The following is an 18,983-nucleotide window of genomic DNA, read 5'->3' as shown; positions in this document are numbered from 1 at the left end:
TTTGAGGTAATCCCATTTATCTACTTGTGCTTTTGTAGCCTGTGCTTCTGAGATCACATTTAAAAAACTCATTGCCCAGACCAATGTCACAGAGTTTTCCCCCAATGTTTTCTTCCAGTAATTTCATAGACTCTGTTCTTACTTTTAAGTTTTTAATAAATTTTGAATTGATTTCTATATATAGTTTGACATAAGGGTCTAATTTTACACCTCTGCATGTGGATATGCAGTATCCCCTACACGATTCACAGAAAAGGCTTTTCTTTCCCCGTTGTATATTCCGGGCACCTTTGTCAAAAATCAGTTGGCCGCCTGTCACCACTCATGCCCAAGATGTGCTGGCCAGATCAATATTGGAAGCATGTCCATTACCACAAATTGAGATTATGTCCCATGTCCCTCACCCATTTATCCCTGACCTTCATCCCCTTCCCAATGTTCCCCACTCAAATTTGGATCCCTAGGTCTGTTCTCTCCCTCTTGTAGTCCAACACACCACTGTGGTCTTTCTTTCCTTCCTTCTTTCTCTCTCAGCTCCCACTTATGAGTGAGGACATGCAGTATTTTTCCCTCCATGCTTTGCTTATTTCACTCAACATATGTAGGTCATATAATACTATGCCCCCATTAAAATAATCAAGCATCTACAGATATATGCATACATCAATGCTGTGTTTTTTACTGGACAATGAGTTTAAGCTGATATTTAGGTTATTCTTTTATAACCACATAAAATAAATAAATGTCATATTTAAAAAAAAAATCAGTTGACTGGGCTCTGTATTCTGTTCCATTGGCCCATGTGGCTGTTGTAATATCAGTACCATGGAATTTTATAGCTTGTTAGTATATTTTGAAGTCAGATAGTGTGATGCCTACAGTTGGTTTCTTTTTGCTTGGGCTGCTCGACTTGTTTTGTGGTTCCATACGAATTGTGCGATTAAGTTTTCCTTTTCTGTGAACAATGTCATTGGAATTTTGACAAATATTGCCTTGAATCTGCAGATCTCTTTGGATAGTATGGATGTTTGAATACTATTAATTCTTCTTATCTATGAACATGGGATATCTTTCAATATATTTATTTTTTTTAAATTTCTTTCACTAATGTTTTGTAGTTTACTGTATAGAAATCTTCCACCTCCTTGATTAAGGTTATTCCCAACTATTTTATTTGCCGTAGCTACTGTAAATAGTATTATTTTGTTGAATTTTTCAGACTGCTGTTAGTTTCCAGAAACGTTTGTATGTGATTTTGTATCCCCAATGTTACTCAATTTTCTTACTAATTCTAGCAGGCTTTTTTTTTTTTTTTTGGTGGAATCTTTTGAGTTTTCTACATGTAAGATCATGTCAGTTTGATGTTCTCCTTTCCAATATGAATGCCTTTTATTTATTTCTCTTGCCTAATTTCTCCACCTAGGTCTTCCAGTTCTATGTTGATTATAAGTGGTGAGAGTGAGCGTCCTATTCTTGTTCAAAATATTAGAGGAAGAGCCTTCAACATTTCTCTGTTCAATATGATGTTTCCTGTAGGTTTATCATTTACGGCTTATATTGTGTTGAGGTACATTCTTTCTATACCTAGTTTGTTGATGGTTTTTATCATGAAATGGTGGTGAATTTTGAAAAAAGCTCTTTCTGCATTTATTGAAAAAATCATATGGTTTTTGTCCTTGAATTTTTCTCCCCAGTCTTTGGTAAGTAAACTCAGCCCAACTAGGCAGGATGGCAGCACCTATACAGATCCAACTATATTTAGCTGCCTCCTGGTCCCCAGTAAACCAGTAATGTTTCAGGAAGTTTATCTGCCCGTTTTTTGAACATTAAGAGACATGGTAGCAGAAACAATCTTCCCATTCCTGTAAACTAGCCCTTCTTATGCCTAATCTCAACTTCTCAGTCAGCTACAGGGGGTGATGAAAGGATGGGTTGTTGGTAGGGACTCTCCTGTTTGCTGCATTAAATCCTGCACTGTATAGAATTGGTGAGAGTATGAGGATTTCTGGGAAGGCTGCCTACCCCTTCCTTCCACCAGAGCTTTTATTTATTTATTTTATTGATTCTACATATTCATGAAGCAAGAGCTGACTGTCGTCAGCACCTGTGCCCAAGTTGTGGTGAACAAACTAATGCTATCAGCATGCACATCACCTCAGACTTCAGTTATTCCCCTGTCCCCCACCCAACCTCTCCCCAATGTCCCACTCCCATCCCCACCCCCTGACCTGACAACCATAGTTCTGCTCTCTACTTCTGCAAGTTCAGCACACTACTGTGGTCTTTCTATTCTTCCTTCTTTCTCTTTTAGTTCCCACTTATGGGTGAGGATGTGGTATTTCTCTTTCTGTACCTGGCTTATTTTAATTATCAAAGTTTTACCTAAGGTCATCCATTTTGCTGCAAATGGCAGAATTTCATTCTTTTTTATGGTTGAGTAGTATTTCAGTGTGTATATATACCACAAGTTCCTTATCCAGTCATCCATCGATGGACATTTTGGTTGGATCCATGTCTTGGCTATTGTAAACAAAGCTGTGGTGAACTTGGGAGTGCAGGTATCCCCTTGACATAATGATTTCCTTTCCATTGGTATAAACCCAAAATTGGCATTTCTGGATTGTACGGTAGATCAATCCGTAGTTGTTTGAGAAAACTCCATACCATTTTTCATAGAGGCGGTACTAATTGACAGTCCCACCAACAGTGTAGAAGAGTTCCTTTTTCCCTGCATCCTCACCAACATTGGTCATTCTCAGTCTTCTTCTTTTCTTTTTCTCAGTATAGATTGTAGTTTTTTTTCGTGTCCCTTTATCCATTCCTAACCCCTCCCTTTCTCCCTTCCCTCGCACTACATCATATCTGTTCACTTGTCTTAACAAGTTCAAGGAACTGTTGTGATTGTTGTGTCTTCTCTCCCCCCCCATTTTTTTGTATTTTCATTTATTTATTTATTTATTTATTTATCTATCTATCTATCTATCTATCTATCTATCTATCTATCTATCTATTTATTTATTTATTATTGATTGATTGATTTTTAGCTCCCATGCCAAAGGGATACCTAAACTCCCATGTTTATTCTCAGTCTTTTTGATAATGGCCAGTCTAACTGGGGTGAGATGATACTTCACTGCGGTTTCGATTTGCATTTCTGTGATGATTAGTGACATTGAGCATGTTTTCAAGCCCTTTGTTCGCCATTTGTATGTCTTCCTTCAAAAAACATGTGTTCAGCTCCTTTGCCAATTTTTTAATTAGGTTGTTTCATGTCATTTATTTATTTCTTTTTTCCTATGTAGCTGTTTGTGGTCCTTGTAGATTCTGAATATCCCTGGTCAGATGCATAGTTAGCAAATATTTTCTTCCACTCTGTAGGTTGTCTTTTCACTCCAATGATTGTATCCTTTGCTGTGAGAATCTTTTTAGTTTGATATAATCACATTTATTTATTTTTCCTTTTGTTCTTTGTGCTTTTTAGGTCCTTTTTACAAAGTCTTTGCCCAGTACTATTTCCTGAACAATTCCCCCTATGTTTTCCTTTTGGAGTTGTGTAGTTTTAGGTGTTATTTTAAAATCTTTACGGTGAGAGCTGCAGGTCTAGTTTCCTTGTTATTCATATAGCTGTCTAGTTTACCCAGTACTATTTATTGAAGAGACAGTTTTTTCCCCAAAGTTTGTTCTTGTTGCTTTTGTCAAAGATCAGTTGGCTGTAGGTCTGTGGGTTGATTTTTGGGCTCTTGATTCTGCTCCATTTGTCCAAGTGTCAGTTTTTGTAGCAGTACCATGGTGTTTTGTTTACTATAGCTTTGTAGTATAATTTGAAGTCAGGTAGTGTTCTGCCTCTGTATTTATATTTTTTACTCAGGACTGCTGTGGCTATTTGGGTGTTTATTAATTCACATATGTTGAACCATCCTTGCATGTCTGGGATAAATGAATCTCATGTGATCTTGGTGAATGAGTTTTTTGTTTTGTTTTGTTTTTGTTGTTGCACATTTGTATTTATTTGTGGGTTATTTCTCTTGCTTACACAGCAATCTACTACATGACTGTGTCTGTTATAATGCCATTTTATCATCTCATCTCATCGGCTGAGATATTGTGACTATCAGTTTCTGACATCCAAAAATGATAAAAATATTCTTAGTTCACTCTCCCAAATTTAGCCATTTCTTCTGATTCTCCTAGATTAATCATGATTCTTGACTTGCAAGGAATCATTGAGCATTTTAAAAATCCATTTTTGCAACTTTATATATCAGACATTTTGGAATGGGTTTAAGACAAAAAGTATTGGCCTCCACAAGTGCCTTTACCAGTCAAGCCCAAGGTGAGTGACATGAGGAACATTCTAGTTCATCCTCAAGACATCCATAGCTTTGAGGTCTCCTTATGGTATCTCAGTTTGCTAGTAATTTATTGAGAACTTTTGCATCTATACTCATAGGGGATATTGGACTGAAGTTTTCTTTATTTTTATTTTTTATTTATTTATTTTTTTGGTTTATCCTTATCTGATTTTTGGTATCAGCATAGTGCTGGCCTTGCAAAATGAATTTGTATTCTTTTTTTTGTATTCATTCATTTGTATTCATAAGTATTCACTATTTTTCAATTTTATGAGAGAGTTTGAGTGGGATTTTTCAATTTTCAAAAATATGTTTGATAGAATTCAGCAGTGAAGCCATCAGGTCCTGAGCTTTTCCTTAATGAGAGACATTTTATTCCTGATTTTATGTCTTCACTTGTTATTGATTTGTTCATATGTTCTATGTCTTTGTAATTCAATTCTCGTCAGTGTGTGTGTGTCCAGAAATCTATTAATTTATTCTATTTTATCCAATTGATGTACAATTGTTCATAATATGCTGTTATGATCCTTTGTATTTCTGTGGTATCTTTTGTAATGTGTACTTTTTTAATCTCTGATTTTCTTTATTTGAGTCTTTGTTCTTATTTGTTAGTCTACATAAAGGTTTGTTCATTTTGTTGATCTTTTCAAAATACCAACTCTTTATTTTTTGATCTTTTCTATTGTTTTTTTAGTGTCTATTTTATTTATTTCTGCTCTTATCTTTATTGTTTCCCTCTACATACTAGTGTTTGGCTTAGTTTGTTCTTGTTTTTCTGGTCTCTTGAGGTGTCAAATTAGGTTATTTATTTGTGATCTTTCTCTTTCTCCCTTTTATTTTATCATTTTGATTAAGGTGTTAATTGCTGAAAACTTTACTTTTAGAACTGCTTCTACTGGACCCAAGGTTTTGGTATATTATATTTTCATTTTCATCTGTCTCAAAAATTTTAAAATTTTTTGATTGACATTTATTCAGCAGTGTATTATTTAATTTTCATCTATTTGTAAATTTTTTGAGGTTTCTCCTGCTATTGATTTCTAGTTATATCACTGTGGTCAGAAAAGATACTTGATATGATTTCAATCTTCTTAAATTTAAGACTTGTTTTCTGGGTTTACATGTGACTTTTCACTTGCTCAGCCAAGTGAACAAATCCAGACTATCTGGCTATAGGAGGCAATGAAATATGGAAGAGAAGCCAGTTGTCCGAGGTAAGATCAGCCAACAGCCAGATGAGACCCCAATAGATGAGAAAGCCCAGCTAAGATCAGCAGAGCCTCCCAAGATTACACATATCTGACTACAGATTTATGAGCAGACTAGGAGAGCTTAGATAAACTTTCCACCATGCAATAACATTCATTAATAAAGACATTATATTTAACCATTTCCTTTCAGGATGGCTGATTATACACAATAACTACCTGATAAAATAACCAGAGTGAACAGGACTGAGAGGAATTATAATAACTTGTTATGTTGTATGTTTGGTCTTCGTTATGATATCTGAAGACAGCAGTCATAATTACTTTGTTACCTAAATTTATTCCAGAAAATTGTATTAAAAAGTGACTACATCAACGTCCTTTCCAGATAACCACGAGATTGGAAGGACATGGATGTTTGTACAGGAAAAATAGCTACCACAAGTAACTTGACTGAACAGAAATTCAAGATCACTTGTGAGGATTAAAGAGCACCCTGAGTATAAATAAGATATATAACAGATGATATTAGTACTGTTAACATGACTCGTTTAGTGATTATGACAAAGTTTAGAAAAGGAGATGTTGCACTTTGTGCAATGAAAGCATTCATATGTGTAGGCAGCACTGGAAGTTTTCAAGTGGAAACAGGAAGATAATTCAATATTAAAATATAAAACCAGCCAACCCATCCTTCTCTGCAATGGATAATCCATTTATACATAAACAACAATTTTCCTTACTTTAATGAGTGGATATACAGAGTAAAAAGAAATATTTTGCATAGTGATACAATGTATAATTTAATATTTGTTTTATCATATTTACATTCATTTCTAACTCTAAGAACAAACTAAGACAAACCATTTATTCAAATTTGTCTTTCCATTTAGACTCCACTTAGAGACATGTAGATTGTAATCTGTGACTTTTCTTTTTTGCTAGTGACTATGTAGGCACTGTGATCACTGAACTGATTACGAAACGTAATCTTAAAGAAGAGAATACAATCCAAAAAGCTATAAAACAAACTGGTGTGTTAAACTTTATATTACCAGGAAGAGCAGTTTGAGTAGTGATTTACAAAGGAATAAAGGGCACAAGCAGAAAATCTGGTATCAGATTTTCCTCTACTATAAAATTATCTAAATGACCTTAGTTGTCAATGTAGTTTGTTTTCTTTTTTCTTTTTTTTTTTACATAGGAGTACAATAAATGACTATTTTCTTTAGTAGAAGAAAAGAAAAATTGTACTGTACATGCCATTTGAGAAGAAATTATTCTTAATAATCCGTGTGGCTCCTTGAAATAAATGGGGATTTCAGAGTTAGAATCAACTTAAGAAAAAAAAAAATGAACCAATAGAGAAAACTGAGAGGATGGCAGATAGAGCGGTAAGCTTACAAAACTGAGTTACTTAAATTGCAGAAGTTGAAATCAAAGTCACACTAATTCTGGGTAATAGCAGAAAGAAACATTCTATTTGCACAATCTAAGTAGCCTTTTGCCATTTCTGACTCTGGGGTTTTGAGCCCTAGGGTTTTGAGTCACAGACAATTGACCTTTTTCTAGTTTCTCTCCCAAGTAATCTCCTCAGAGCCCTCTTTATCTCTTTATTCCTCAGGCTGTAGATGAAGGGGTTCAGCATGGGTGTGACCACAGTGTACATCACTGAGGCTGTAGCACTTGAGTGTGAGTTGTGTGCAGCAGCAGAACTAAAGTACACTCCTAGGCTTGTACCATAGAATAAGGAGACAACTGAGAGGTGAGATGCACAGGTGGAAAAAGCTTTGTACTTCCCCTGAGCTGCTGAGATTCCACATATGGAGGAAACTATCTTATAATAAGAGTAAAGGATACCAGCAAGGGGAAAACCACCCAGGAGCACAGATGCAAAATATATCACCACATCATTAAGAAAAGTGTCAGAGCAGGCACGGTGGACCACCTGATTAACTTCACAGAAAAAGTGGGGGATTTCCAAGTCTGTGCAGAAGGACAGCCGCAACACCATTAAGCTATGTAACAAGGATTGCGTGGCAGTGATAATGCCACAAATCAGAACCAGCCACACACAGAACTGGGAGTTCATGATGACCATATAGTGCAGTGGGTGACAGATGGCCACAAACCGGTCATATGCCATCACCGCCAGGAGAAATTCATCGAACACTACAAAAAAACAGAAAAAGTACATCTGGGTGATGCAGCCCGCATAGGTTATGGCTTTGCTCTGTGTCTGTATATTCAGCAGCATCTTTGGGACGGTGGTGGAGGTGAAACAGATGTCCACAAAGGACAGGTTGGAGAGGAAGAAGTACATGGGTGTATGGAGGTGGGAGTCTGAGATGATGGCCAGGATGATGAGCAGGTTTCCAAACACAGTGTTCAGATACATGGACAGGAACAGCCCAAATATGAAGGACTGCAGTTCTGGTGTCTCTGAAAATCCTTGAAGAAGAAATTCTGAAATTCGTGTATCATTCCCAGGTTCCATGTGGTGAGTGGACTACCAGAGAAGAGAAAAATACCATAACCAATTTTTAATTAAAAGAACATTACTCACAAACTTGAAATGCTCCAATATATTTTGCAGTCAATCAATTAATTATTATATTTCATTTATGGATCTCATCCCTTTGAGCGTATTTGTCCTACCTGCCATGCTATATCTGATTGGGAATTCCTATCCTACTCTTAACCTTTCCCCAAGAAGTCATGTATTCTGCAGTTTTAATGAGCAAATTTTTTTCTTGCATTTCAGTAACATAAATTGAATGCTGACCATGTTTTAGGTACTGTCTAGGTAATGATTGTAGGGTACTGAGAAACTACAGTCCTTACAATCCAATGATAAGGAAAGAATATGAGCTGATAAAAAAAATCATCACATACACCTTAAGTGGTAATAACTGCTTAGAAGAAAATGAAAGCCTGTAAAGAGGAAAGCACGGATACGGAGAGCTATATTTTATAGAAGTCCAGGCAAGACTGACAGAAAAGGAGACATTTGAACAGAGACATAGAGAAAGAGGGTGGGAGCCTTGCAGATGTCTGGGGAAGTGTGCACCTTGCAGAGGAAATGTCTAGTGCAGAAACCCTGTGGTCATTGTTTGTTTCCTAAAATCAAGGCTCGAAAGGAAGCCAGTGCACTGAGGAGAAGGAGCAAGAGAGAGAGTGATGAGAGATGGTGTTTAGTTATGTTGAAAAATGAGGAGGTCTCGCTGCTGTTGCAACTTGAAGACACTGAGAAACCATCATTCTCATGATGTTATTAGACCTGTGTTAGTGTAGCCTTCCAAGAATGTGGACAGAGCAGCAAATTTCAGTTGGGAAGCTTCCAACAGGCATGTAATCGTGTGGCCACACTTTGATTTGACCATTGGTGTTCTATATTAAAAGAAACATTTAAAAATATCTCACAAATAAACAGAAATGAATAAAATGGGCATAAGGAAAAAATATATACTCAGGTGAACCATGAGAGATTTTGATGAAGAAGCTTCCAAGGTTCTGGTCGCATTCCAACCCTGGTGAAATACCCATGACGCCCATAATAAGTAATAAATCAGAAAAGAAATCCAAAAGAACAACAAGTGATGTCTTTACAGCATCAAGACGTCTTAGCTGTTGGACACCCCGGGAGAAAAAAGAGCAAAGTGACTGGCCCCATGATTCAGAAAAAGACACAAAGTATAACAAAAGTGGGGGTTAAATAAATGCAATATTATAAGACATTCAAATTACCTTGATTTGTTTCTCACACATAATACACATGTATTGAAATATCACTCTGCACACCACAAATATGTATAGACAATGATTCAATAAAAATATTCTAAAATAGTAAATCTTTATATGAATACAAAAGAATATATTCCATACATCAGCAGATGATGACAACTATTTAAAAAAATTGATCTGAAAATAAAAAAGAAACTGGGAGCTGGCCTGCACTGAGTCAGTGAATAGCTGCTAGAAATGCTCTCTGACTTGTTTAAAACCACCTCCCTTTTCTCTGTGGAGGTGGGAGTCTGAGATGATAGTTAGGATTATGAGCAGGTCAGTAGTAAATGTGGCCAGGTCCATGGATAGAAAAAGCCCCCAAAGGAGGGATTGCAGGAAAATAATCTTTTTAATCACTTGAAATGCTGATAACTGCAGAAAATGCGCATATAATATCTGCAGCTAACATCATATTATGCACATTAAAATGGTGACCAAATATAAGAATCTTTGCTCAAATTCAGTGCCAGTTATAAAAAGTAACAAAAAATCTTTTTTTACACTTCACAGTCTGTGACAAAAGTAGAGATGTCACATGGACTGGGTTGGAACATTTAAATGGGTAGCAAAGGGATACTCTTTAATTTTGCTGCCAGAAATGAAAAGTGTTACAACATCTTGAAGGAACAATCTGAAAATAGCTATAAAGCTAAATAAAAATAGCTTAAAAATACAGATAATCTTTAACTCGTGTTTTCCCAATCTAGGCACTATTGACATTCTGGGCCAGATAATTCTTTGTGGTGGTTCTGTTTTGTGAACTGTAGGATGTTTAGCAGCATCCCCAGCCTCTAATGAACCCTCCCCTGTGTGACAGACAACAATGTTTCCAGATAATGATCAACGGCTCCTGAGGAACAAAACCACCCCTGGTCAAGAACCTTAGCTTTTACTTAACAATCACAACATATTTTTGTAGCATCAATATTTTGCAGCTAATTAATGAGAAAGAATATAAATGCCATCAAATATGTAAATGACTGGGCCACACCATGAGATATCACACAGCCATTGAAATAATTAATCTGGATTATACTAGTTGATTGGAGGGAAGTCCATAAGGTCCAACTGAGTAATAAAGAAAAGGAAAGATAAGGAGCAAAAATTGACTGCACTAAAACATAATGAACATTTATGATGGGGATAGGATTCCATTCATATATTTGTAAAAGGTGTATGAATATGTATGTGTACATAAAACAGAAAGAGAAGTTTTAAAACAACCTGAGAACTTATGGAATTCAAAAGGACAGTGTTTATGAAATTAGTGTAAGCATAGTGTTTTCAGTACCACTGATGAAACAAAATTGATTAAAAGTCTAAAACAGGAGTGGCTGATTAGCCCAGTTGGTTAGAGACCAGTGTTGTAACACCAAGGTCAAGGGTTCAGATTGTTATACCAGCCACCTGCCACCCTAAAAAAAGTCTGACTGGTTAGCTCACTTAGTCAATTGGTAAGATCCTGGTGCTGATAACACCAAGGTCAAATGTTCAGATCCCTGTAACTACCACTTAAAAAAAAAATCTAAAGCAAATATCTAAAAGAATTCTAGAAATGGTAGTAATTTAATGATATCAACCAAGGTTTACTAATTTGATATGAAATTGAATTGTTAAAAGTAACAGGAAGTCTTCTAAAATGCAGGGAAGAAGCAATATCTTAAGTTATAATTTGCCATGGCCAAGCAGCGGGCAAGGAGCTTCCCACACAACTAGAGCCCCAGCTGGAAGCCCTTAGCAGCCCATTCCAGGGCCCATGCAAAAGCCAAGTCAGCATCCCATGACTGCAGGCCCAGCCAGAAGCCCTGGAAAGCACCACAAACACTGTTAATGCACGGCTGGTCCAACACAGGCATTGCCACGGTTACTGCTGCTGCAAGGAAGGCTCACCACCAAATTAACAGCCAGGACCACCATCCAAGACACCCACTGCACATTCAACTGCATTGACACAAAGAGAGTCACCAGCAGAGCCTACAAAGAGAAGAGGAAGTCTTTCTTCACAAAGCCCACTCCACGCTAATAGAAGAAAGAGCTGCTGTACCAGATGACCAAACATCCACATAGAGATACTAAAAGTATAGACAAGAAAATATGTCACCACCAAAGGAATACAGAAACTTTCAAGTACCAAACCCCACGGAGCAGGAAACACTTTAAATGTCTGAAAAGGAATTTGAAGCAGCAATCTGGAGAAAAGTTAAAGAGATAAGAGAAGACTCAGTTAGAGAACATGATGAAATGGGGAAACATATCCAGGACATGAAGGATAAAATTTTCAAAGAGATTAATACCTTAAAAAAGAATGTAGCAGAACTCATGGAACTGAAAGATTCACTTGATGAAATAAACAGCACAATGGATAGCTTAAGCAGCAGGTTAGAAAAAGCAGAAGAAAGAATTTCTGGTCTTGAAGATAGTCTTTTTGAAATAACTGAGGTGGGCAGAAAAAGTGTTAGTGTTCCCCTTTTCACCCATCAAATAAAAATTTTCTTTTTCTTGTGCGTACCCAAGATGACAGGAGATACAGTGAAATGTATGTCTCATGAACTGCTCTTGCAGGATAGTATTTGCAAGCAATGCACTGGTCTGATGTTTCTAATGAATACAGAAGCATGTTCAAATTACCTCATCTTAAACATTTTTAAAAATGCCCTCACTTACTGCATATCCCTCCACATCTAATACTCAACTTTTCTACTCCCTTAAATGCAAAACATCTCATATATGTACTGATTTTACTGCAACCTCTTCATACCTCCCATTTCTTCTTCAGTTTCATCCAACTGGGCTTCCATTGTCATCATTTAATTGTCAACAATGATCCATGCATTGTGGAACCTCAAAGACATTTTTTTTAACATATCAAATAAAATAATAAGTTAGTTAGTAAACACAGCAGAAAACAAACAAAAAAAACAAAAAAACAAAAAAAACCCTTTGACTCTGCGTTAGGCTACTTTTGCTCTAACATAATCTCAGATAAATGTTCTCAGCTTCCCTTTTCTGTCAAATGTTTCTTGAATAACTGCTGGGCTGTCAGACTCACCTGTATGGGGTCTCTAAGAGGAAGGTCTCCATGTGGGACTCTGAATTCCTCCCTGAATGGTGAATAATGAAAACTGAAGCTCTGTTCCCTAACAAAACAGCAGTAAGGAGTAAAGCATCAGTCTCTAGCCAGACTTAGGACTCTAAAGGAAAAAAACACATCCCCAGCAGCCCAATGTTGTACACTCTATGGGACAGCAGCACAGGAGATATTGTTAGCTCCCTATGTCTGCTCATATGGCACATTTCCCAATTGTTGCCCCAACAACTGAGTGCCTCATTTCCCTGTAGGACATTGTCTAAACTGAAAGGAAATTTCCTGCTGATTCTCTGCTCCCAAGAGACCAGGTTAGAAGCCAGGTAAAACCAGTATTTATTATTCCTTCACTATGAACTCTCTTGCCTTTGAATGATTTAATATCCTTACCACTTTCACCCAGACCATGGTTAAATTTTTTTGCAAAATCCAAGATTGAGGGACCTGAATTTACTAAGATCCTTGGACCTCAATTTATTGACTTGTGGTGGGGACATAGCTGTCAATATCTTCAGAAAATTGCTATTCCTCGGGAAAATATATACAATATATGCATATACAATACATTGATTCATTTCAGGGTATAAAGGCTAGCTAATACATATACTTAAGTATTGTATACAATATATATACAATACATATAATACATACTGAAACAGAACACTCTACCCCACAAATATATACAAATAAATATTAAAAACAAAGAAAATTGCTATTACCTCTTTGACAAGAAAAAGAACACTGTCCATTTGCAGTAAACCCATGAGTAATGACCTAATTACAAAATATCTGTGTACATCTGTTTATACACCATAGACAGAGATTAGAATCTTGAATGGATTGTCTCACCGAATTATTTGCAATTTCCTGTCCATCAGGTCATAATTTTAAGAAACTCATTCTTTATTTGCATAAATAGTGCTCAGAATTGGAACTTAGAAAGGGATATTTTAATTTGCGTTTCACCAAGATGTTTGAGTTCTCACGCTCTAGGTCTGTGGTTCTCAACCAGGAGTGATTGTGCCTCAAGTGACACTTGGGAATGTCTGGAGAAAATTTTGGTTGTCATCAGAGGAGAGATGCGACTGTCACCTACTGGACTGAAGCCAGGGATGCTGCTCCACATCCCACAATGCACAGGACAGTCCCCACCACAAAGACCTTTCCACCACCAATGTTAACACCTGGGAGGTTGAGAGACTATTCTAGATCAAATGCAATGTGTATATAAATCATTTGGGAATCCTGTTTAAATAAAGATTCTGATTTTACAGTCTAGGGTACGCCAAGAGATTCTGCATTTGGAACTAGCTACTAGTTGATGTGGTCGCTGCTAGTCCTGGTTTGTGAACCACTTTGTCCGAACAATACTTTGTTCCAATGTTGATTAGGTGTAGGTGTCTTGAGGCCTTCTCCACTGTGAATCCCCTCACCCCTAACTCAAGTGTCACTTTAGTTTGTCAAATGTTGGACTCAGTAGCTCGGCTTCTGCATACACAAGTTAACATGTGCCTCTTGATTACTTAAATCTTGACAGGTAATGAAACTTTTAAACATTTGGTTTATTATGTACAAGCTAGGGAAATTCATTCAAATTCACAGACTTGATGTAAAACATAAGTAGTATTTTAAAGCTCACAATAAAATCCTGGAACAGAGCAGATGTTCAGTCAATAGCAGCTCTTGGGACTATGTTCCTGTTTCACACACTACACTCATTGTGTCACTGGAAATGTCTCTTGGGACAGGAAGGGAGTCTAGCACTGCCCTGATTCTGGAAGGCAGTGGTGATCTTCAAGTGGGCCCACTCAGGGAGCAGAGGTTCACCAGGGCCACCACTCTGTTCTGTACTTTATTTATAGAAACAGCTTCAGACCCCCTCCAAATGACAGTAGTAAGAAAGCAGAGATATTTTCAAGGTGTTTCATTTTCCTCACTGTTGGGAATATCTGCAAAACTGCTGTTTCTTGGTGCATCAAATCACACATCCAACTCTCCACATCTTCCTTGTTGCAACATCACAGCATGGAATTCATAAGCATGTATTGACAACAGCGATGAAATGTTCCATGTCTGTTTTTGTCCTTGATTGAATTTTTCCTTCTGTAAATTATTTATTTATTATTTATTAATTGACAAAGGTTTTAAATATTTATCATGTACAATAATTTTTGAACTGTGTTACATCTTTGAATGGATAAATGGAGCTAGTTAACACATTCATTACCTCACATACTTATCATTTTTGTGTTGATAACTCTCTCTGTCTCTCTTTCTTTTCTTTTCTTTACTTTTTTTTTTTTTTTTTTTTTGGTGGCCAGGATTTGGAATCTGAACCCTTGAACATGGAGTTACAACACTTTGCTCTTATCAACTGAGTTAACCAGCCAGCCCGGGTGGTGAGAACTCTAAAATTTCTCTTAGTAATTTTCAAGACTATAATACACTGCTGTTCACTACACTCGTGGCCTTAGTTCATGTGTGCAGCTATAATAGAATACCAGAGACAGAGTAATTTACTAAAAAAATAGAAATTTATTTCTAACTGGCCTGGAAGCTGTGAAGTCCAAGATGGTGGTGCTGGGAGGTTGAATGTTGGTGAGGGCTGCTCTCTGCTTACAAGGTGGCATCTTGTTTCCCCCTCCAGCATGGAGAAATGCTGTGTTCTCTCATTTCAGAAGAGAATCAAGGGAAAGAGAGAACAAATACTACATCCTCACATGGCAGAAGGGACAGAAGAGCAAGAGGGCCAAATACTGCGAGAAGCATCATTTATAGGAGCCTTAATCCCATTCAGGAGGGAAGGCCCCTGAAGACCTAATTGCCTTTTAAAGGCCCCAACTCTTACTACATTGTCAGTTAGTTACACCATAAAAATTTTGAAGGGAACCTGTTCAACCCATATCAGTCACCATGTTGCAGTATAGATCTCTTGTACTTATTCTGCCTGTCTAATTGAATTTTCTACACTTTGACCAACATATCCCAGTCCTCTCCTCCCCTCCCAGCCCCGGATAATGACCATTCTTCTTTCTGTTTCTCTGTCTTTACCTACATAGATTCAGCATAGAAGTGAGAGCACTCAGTATTGGTCTTCAGCACCTGAGTTGTTTCATATAAAAATGTCCGCCAGGCTCATCCATGTTCTCACTAATGACAGATTTCCTTTTTACCCCCAAGGCTTAATAATATGCCATGGTGAATGTTTACCACATATTATTTAACTGTTCATCATTTGATGGACACTTTGATTAACTCTACACTTGGCTATTGTAAATAATGCTGCAGAAAACACAGGAGTGCAGATATCTCTTCACACGCTGATTTCACATCCTGTGGATATATAGCCAGTAGTGGATTACTGGATCATATGGTGATTCCATTTTTAGTTTTCTGATGAAACTTCACACCGTTTTCTATATTGGCTGAATTAATTTACATTCTCATCAACAGTGCACCAGGGTTCCCTTTTTTCCACATTCTTGCCAGCACTTGCTGTCTTGTGTTTTTGTTAGTAGCCCTTCTGACAGTCGTGAGGTGATATCTAATTTGAATTTTACTGGTATTTGTCATGTTGACCTTTTTTTTTTTCATATACCCATTGGCCATTTGTATGCCTTCCATTAAAAAAAGTCTATTCAATTCCATTGCCCATTTTTTGTTTACTTGAGTTTTGTTTTCTTGCTATTGATGTGTTTCAGATCCTTATATATTTCATATTTTTACCTTTTAACTTCATCATATGTATAGTTTGCAAATACATCCTGCCATTATGTGGGTTATCTCTTCCCTCTGTTGATTGTTTTCTTCTCTGTGCAGAAGCTTTTTATTTTGAGATACTGTCATTGTCTACAGTTTTTATGTTGCCTGTGTTTTGGGTTCATACCCACAAAATCATGGCCCAGAACAATGTCTTTGAACTTTTTACCTATGTTTTCTTTTATTGGTTTTAGAGCTTCAGGTCTTATATTAAAGTCTGTCATCCATTTTGAGTTGATTTTTTTTGCATGATATCAAATGAGGGTCTAATTTCATTCTTCTGCAGGTGGATACCTAGTTTCTCCAGCACAATTTATTGAAGAGACTGTTCCTTTACCCCTTGTGTGTTCTTAGCACCTTTGTCTAAAATCAGTTCACTGTGTAAATGTGTACATTTATTTCTGGGCTCTCTATTCTATTCAATTTCTTTTTGTGTCTGTTTTATTCCAGTATCATGCTGTTTTGATTACAATAGTCTTTTAGTATATATATATTTTTTCAGGCTCTTAATATTTATTGCTAAGTTGCTCTTGACATTACATTCAGCCCAGAACAAATAAACTTATTTTGACAAATAGTTTATTTTTATTTTTATTTTTTTATTATACCTAAAGGTGGGTTACAATGTTGATTTTCAATAATTGTGTAGCATGTATGGTGGTTAGATCACTATAGTTAGCTTATTCATCATTACAATATGAAATCATTGTTTGTGTACATTGACCAATTCCTCATTAGACCCCCTCCCTCTCCTCATCCCCTTCCATTTTCCATCTCTAGTTTTCTAAAAGTTCAATGTATTTTTGTGATTGTTGTTTCTTTCTTTTTATCTCTTTGTCTCTGTTTATTGTTTATTTGTTTATTTATGATTCAGCTCCCAGTTATGAGTGAGAATATGTATTTCTCTCTGTGTACCTTGGTTGTTTCATGTAGAATCCACATTGCTGCAAATGTTAGAATTTCATTCTTTTTTATGGCTGAGTAGTATTCCATTGTGCATATATACTGCAATTTCCTTATCCAGTCATCCATCAATGGATTTAGGTTGGTTCCACCACCTAGCTATTGTAAATAGAGCTGCATTAAACATGAGAGTGCAGGTATCCCTTCAACCTGATGTTTTCCAAACCTCCAAATACATCCTCAGTAGTGAGATTGCTGGATCTTATGGAAGTTCTATCTGTAGTTGTTTAAGGAACCTCCATATTTTTCTCCATAATGGCTGTACTAATTTACAGTCCCCCCCCCCCCAAGTGCAGGAGGATTCCTCTCTCTCTCCATATCCTCACCAGCAATTTTTATTCTCTTTATTATAATGGCCAGTCTGATTGTGGTGAGGTGATATCTCAAAGTGTTTTTGATTTGCATTCCCTGATGTTTACTGGTATTGAGCATTTCGTCATATACCTGCTGGCCATTTGTATGCCTTCCTTTGAGAAATGTCTATTCACCTCCTTTGCTCGTATTTTAATTGCATTAACTGTTTTTTGGCTGTAAAGTTGTCTGAGCTCTTTGTATATTCTGGGCATTAATCGCTGGTCAGATGCATCTTTTGCAATTATTTCCTCCCATTTTGTAGGTTGTCTTTTCACTGTACTGATTGTTTGCTTTGCTGTGCAGAAGCTTTTTAGTTTGATATAATAACATTTGTTTATTTTTTTTCTTTTGTTGCCTGTTCTTTGGGGCTATTATTCATAAAGTCATTTCCCAGTCTTAAATCCTGAGGCATTTCCTCTATGTTTCCTTCTAGGAGTTTTAAAGTATCAGGCCTTACATTTAGGTCTCTAATCCATTTTGAGTTGAGTTTGGTATATGGTGAGAGGTGCAGATCAAGTTTCATTCTTTCACAAATGGATCTCCAGTTTTCCCAGCACCATTTATTGAAGAGGCAGTCTTTTCCCCAATGTATGTTCTTGGTGCCTTCATCAAAGATCAGTTAGCTGTAAATACATGGGTTGATTGATTACTTTGAGTCATATGGACATTTTTAACATTAATTCTTCCAATTCATAAACATGAGAGTATCACTGGGTTCTGCATTCATGAGTCTCTCTGGACCACAAGGAACAAAGAAGTGGTTTCAAACAGCCATGCAAGCACATTTGAGAGCTATTTTCCCATGCTCAGTGCAGAGCAAGCAGATAAAAACACCCAGATTACAGTTTATCCCAGAAAGTTGTTTGACTACACACTTAATGTCCCAACCTTTCTAGCTGCTGCCTGAGGTTCAGGTTTCTAATTAGCTGCATCTTGGTATTGATGGGGCAGGCAGGTAGTCATCCTCCATTATTCTGAATGGGTGTGTGGGCATTCTCCATGCATTTTCCCTCCAGGTCACTCAAGTGATAAAACCAAGTCTCCATTTTCTCTCTGGAAGGAGTTTGTCTATACATTGAGCTCCCAAACTTGTATGGCTATCACTCTATGGACAGACTTCTAAGCCACCTAGCTCTGGGATCTGATGGGGTTCCACATTCATGAATCCTCTGGGACCACAGAAAACAGACAAGTGGTTTTAAACAGTGAGTGAGCATTTCTAGCAGCTCTTCACCCTGACTCAGCCCAGACCATCTCCAAGTTTTTCCCTGAAAGGGGTTAGTCTAAACATCAAGTGTCCCAACATTCTCAGGTACTGCCCAATATTCTGGTTTCTAACTCGCATTCATCTGGGAGCTGAAGGACAGGCAGTCAGTAGTACCTAAGAGCCTGAATGGGTGTGTGGACTCTTCCCATTGCCCTCTGCTCCTCACTTATTCCAGTGAAAAAGAACAAGCCTTGATCGTCTCCATT

At 37.1% G+C, this 18,983-nt stretch overlaps 1 protein-coding gene across 1 annotated transcript; it reads right to left on the bottom strand.

Moving 5' to 3' along the window:
• Positions 1-7,097: 7,097 nt before the first annotated feature.
• Positions 7,098-8,060, bottom strand: LOC134387622 (olfactory receptor 7A10-like). Its single transcript, XM_063110038.1, has one exon. The coding sequence runs from the start codon at positions 8,058-8,060 to the stop codon at positions 7,098-7,100; it is 963 nt and encodes a 320-aa protein (XP_062966108.1).
• Between the last annotated feature and the right edge of the window lie 10,923 nt (positions 8,061-18,983).

The sequence above is a fragment of the Cynocephalus volans genome, chromosome 10 (genome assembly GCF_027409185.1).
Source record: "Cynocephalus volans isolate mCynVol1 chromosome 10, mCynVol1.pri, whole genome shotgun sequence".
Taxonomy (NCBI): domain Eukaryota; kingdom Metazoa; phylum Chordata; class Mammalia; order Dermoptera; family Cynocephalidae; genus Cynocephalus; species Cynocephalus volans.
Note: the sequence above shows the minus strand (reverse complement) of the source record. Positions and strands in the feature narration are given on the sequence as shown.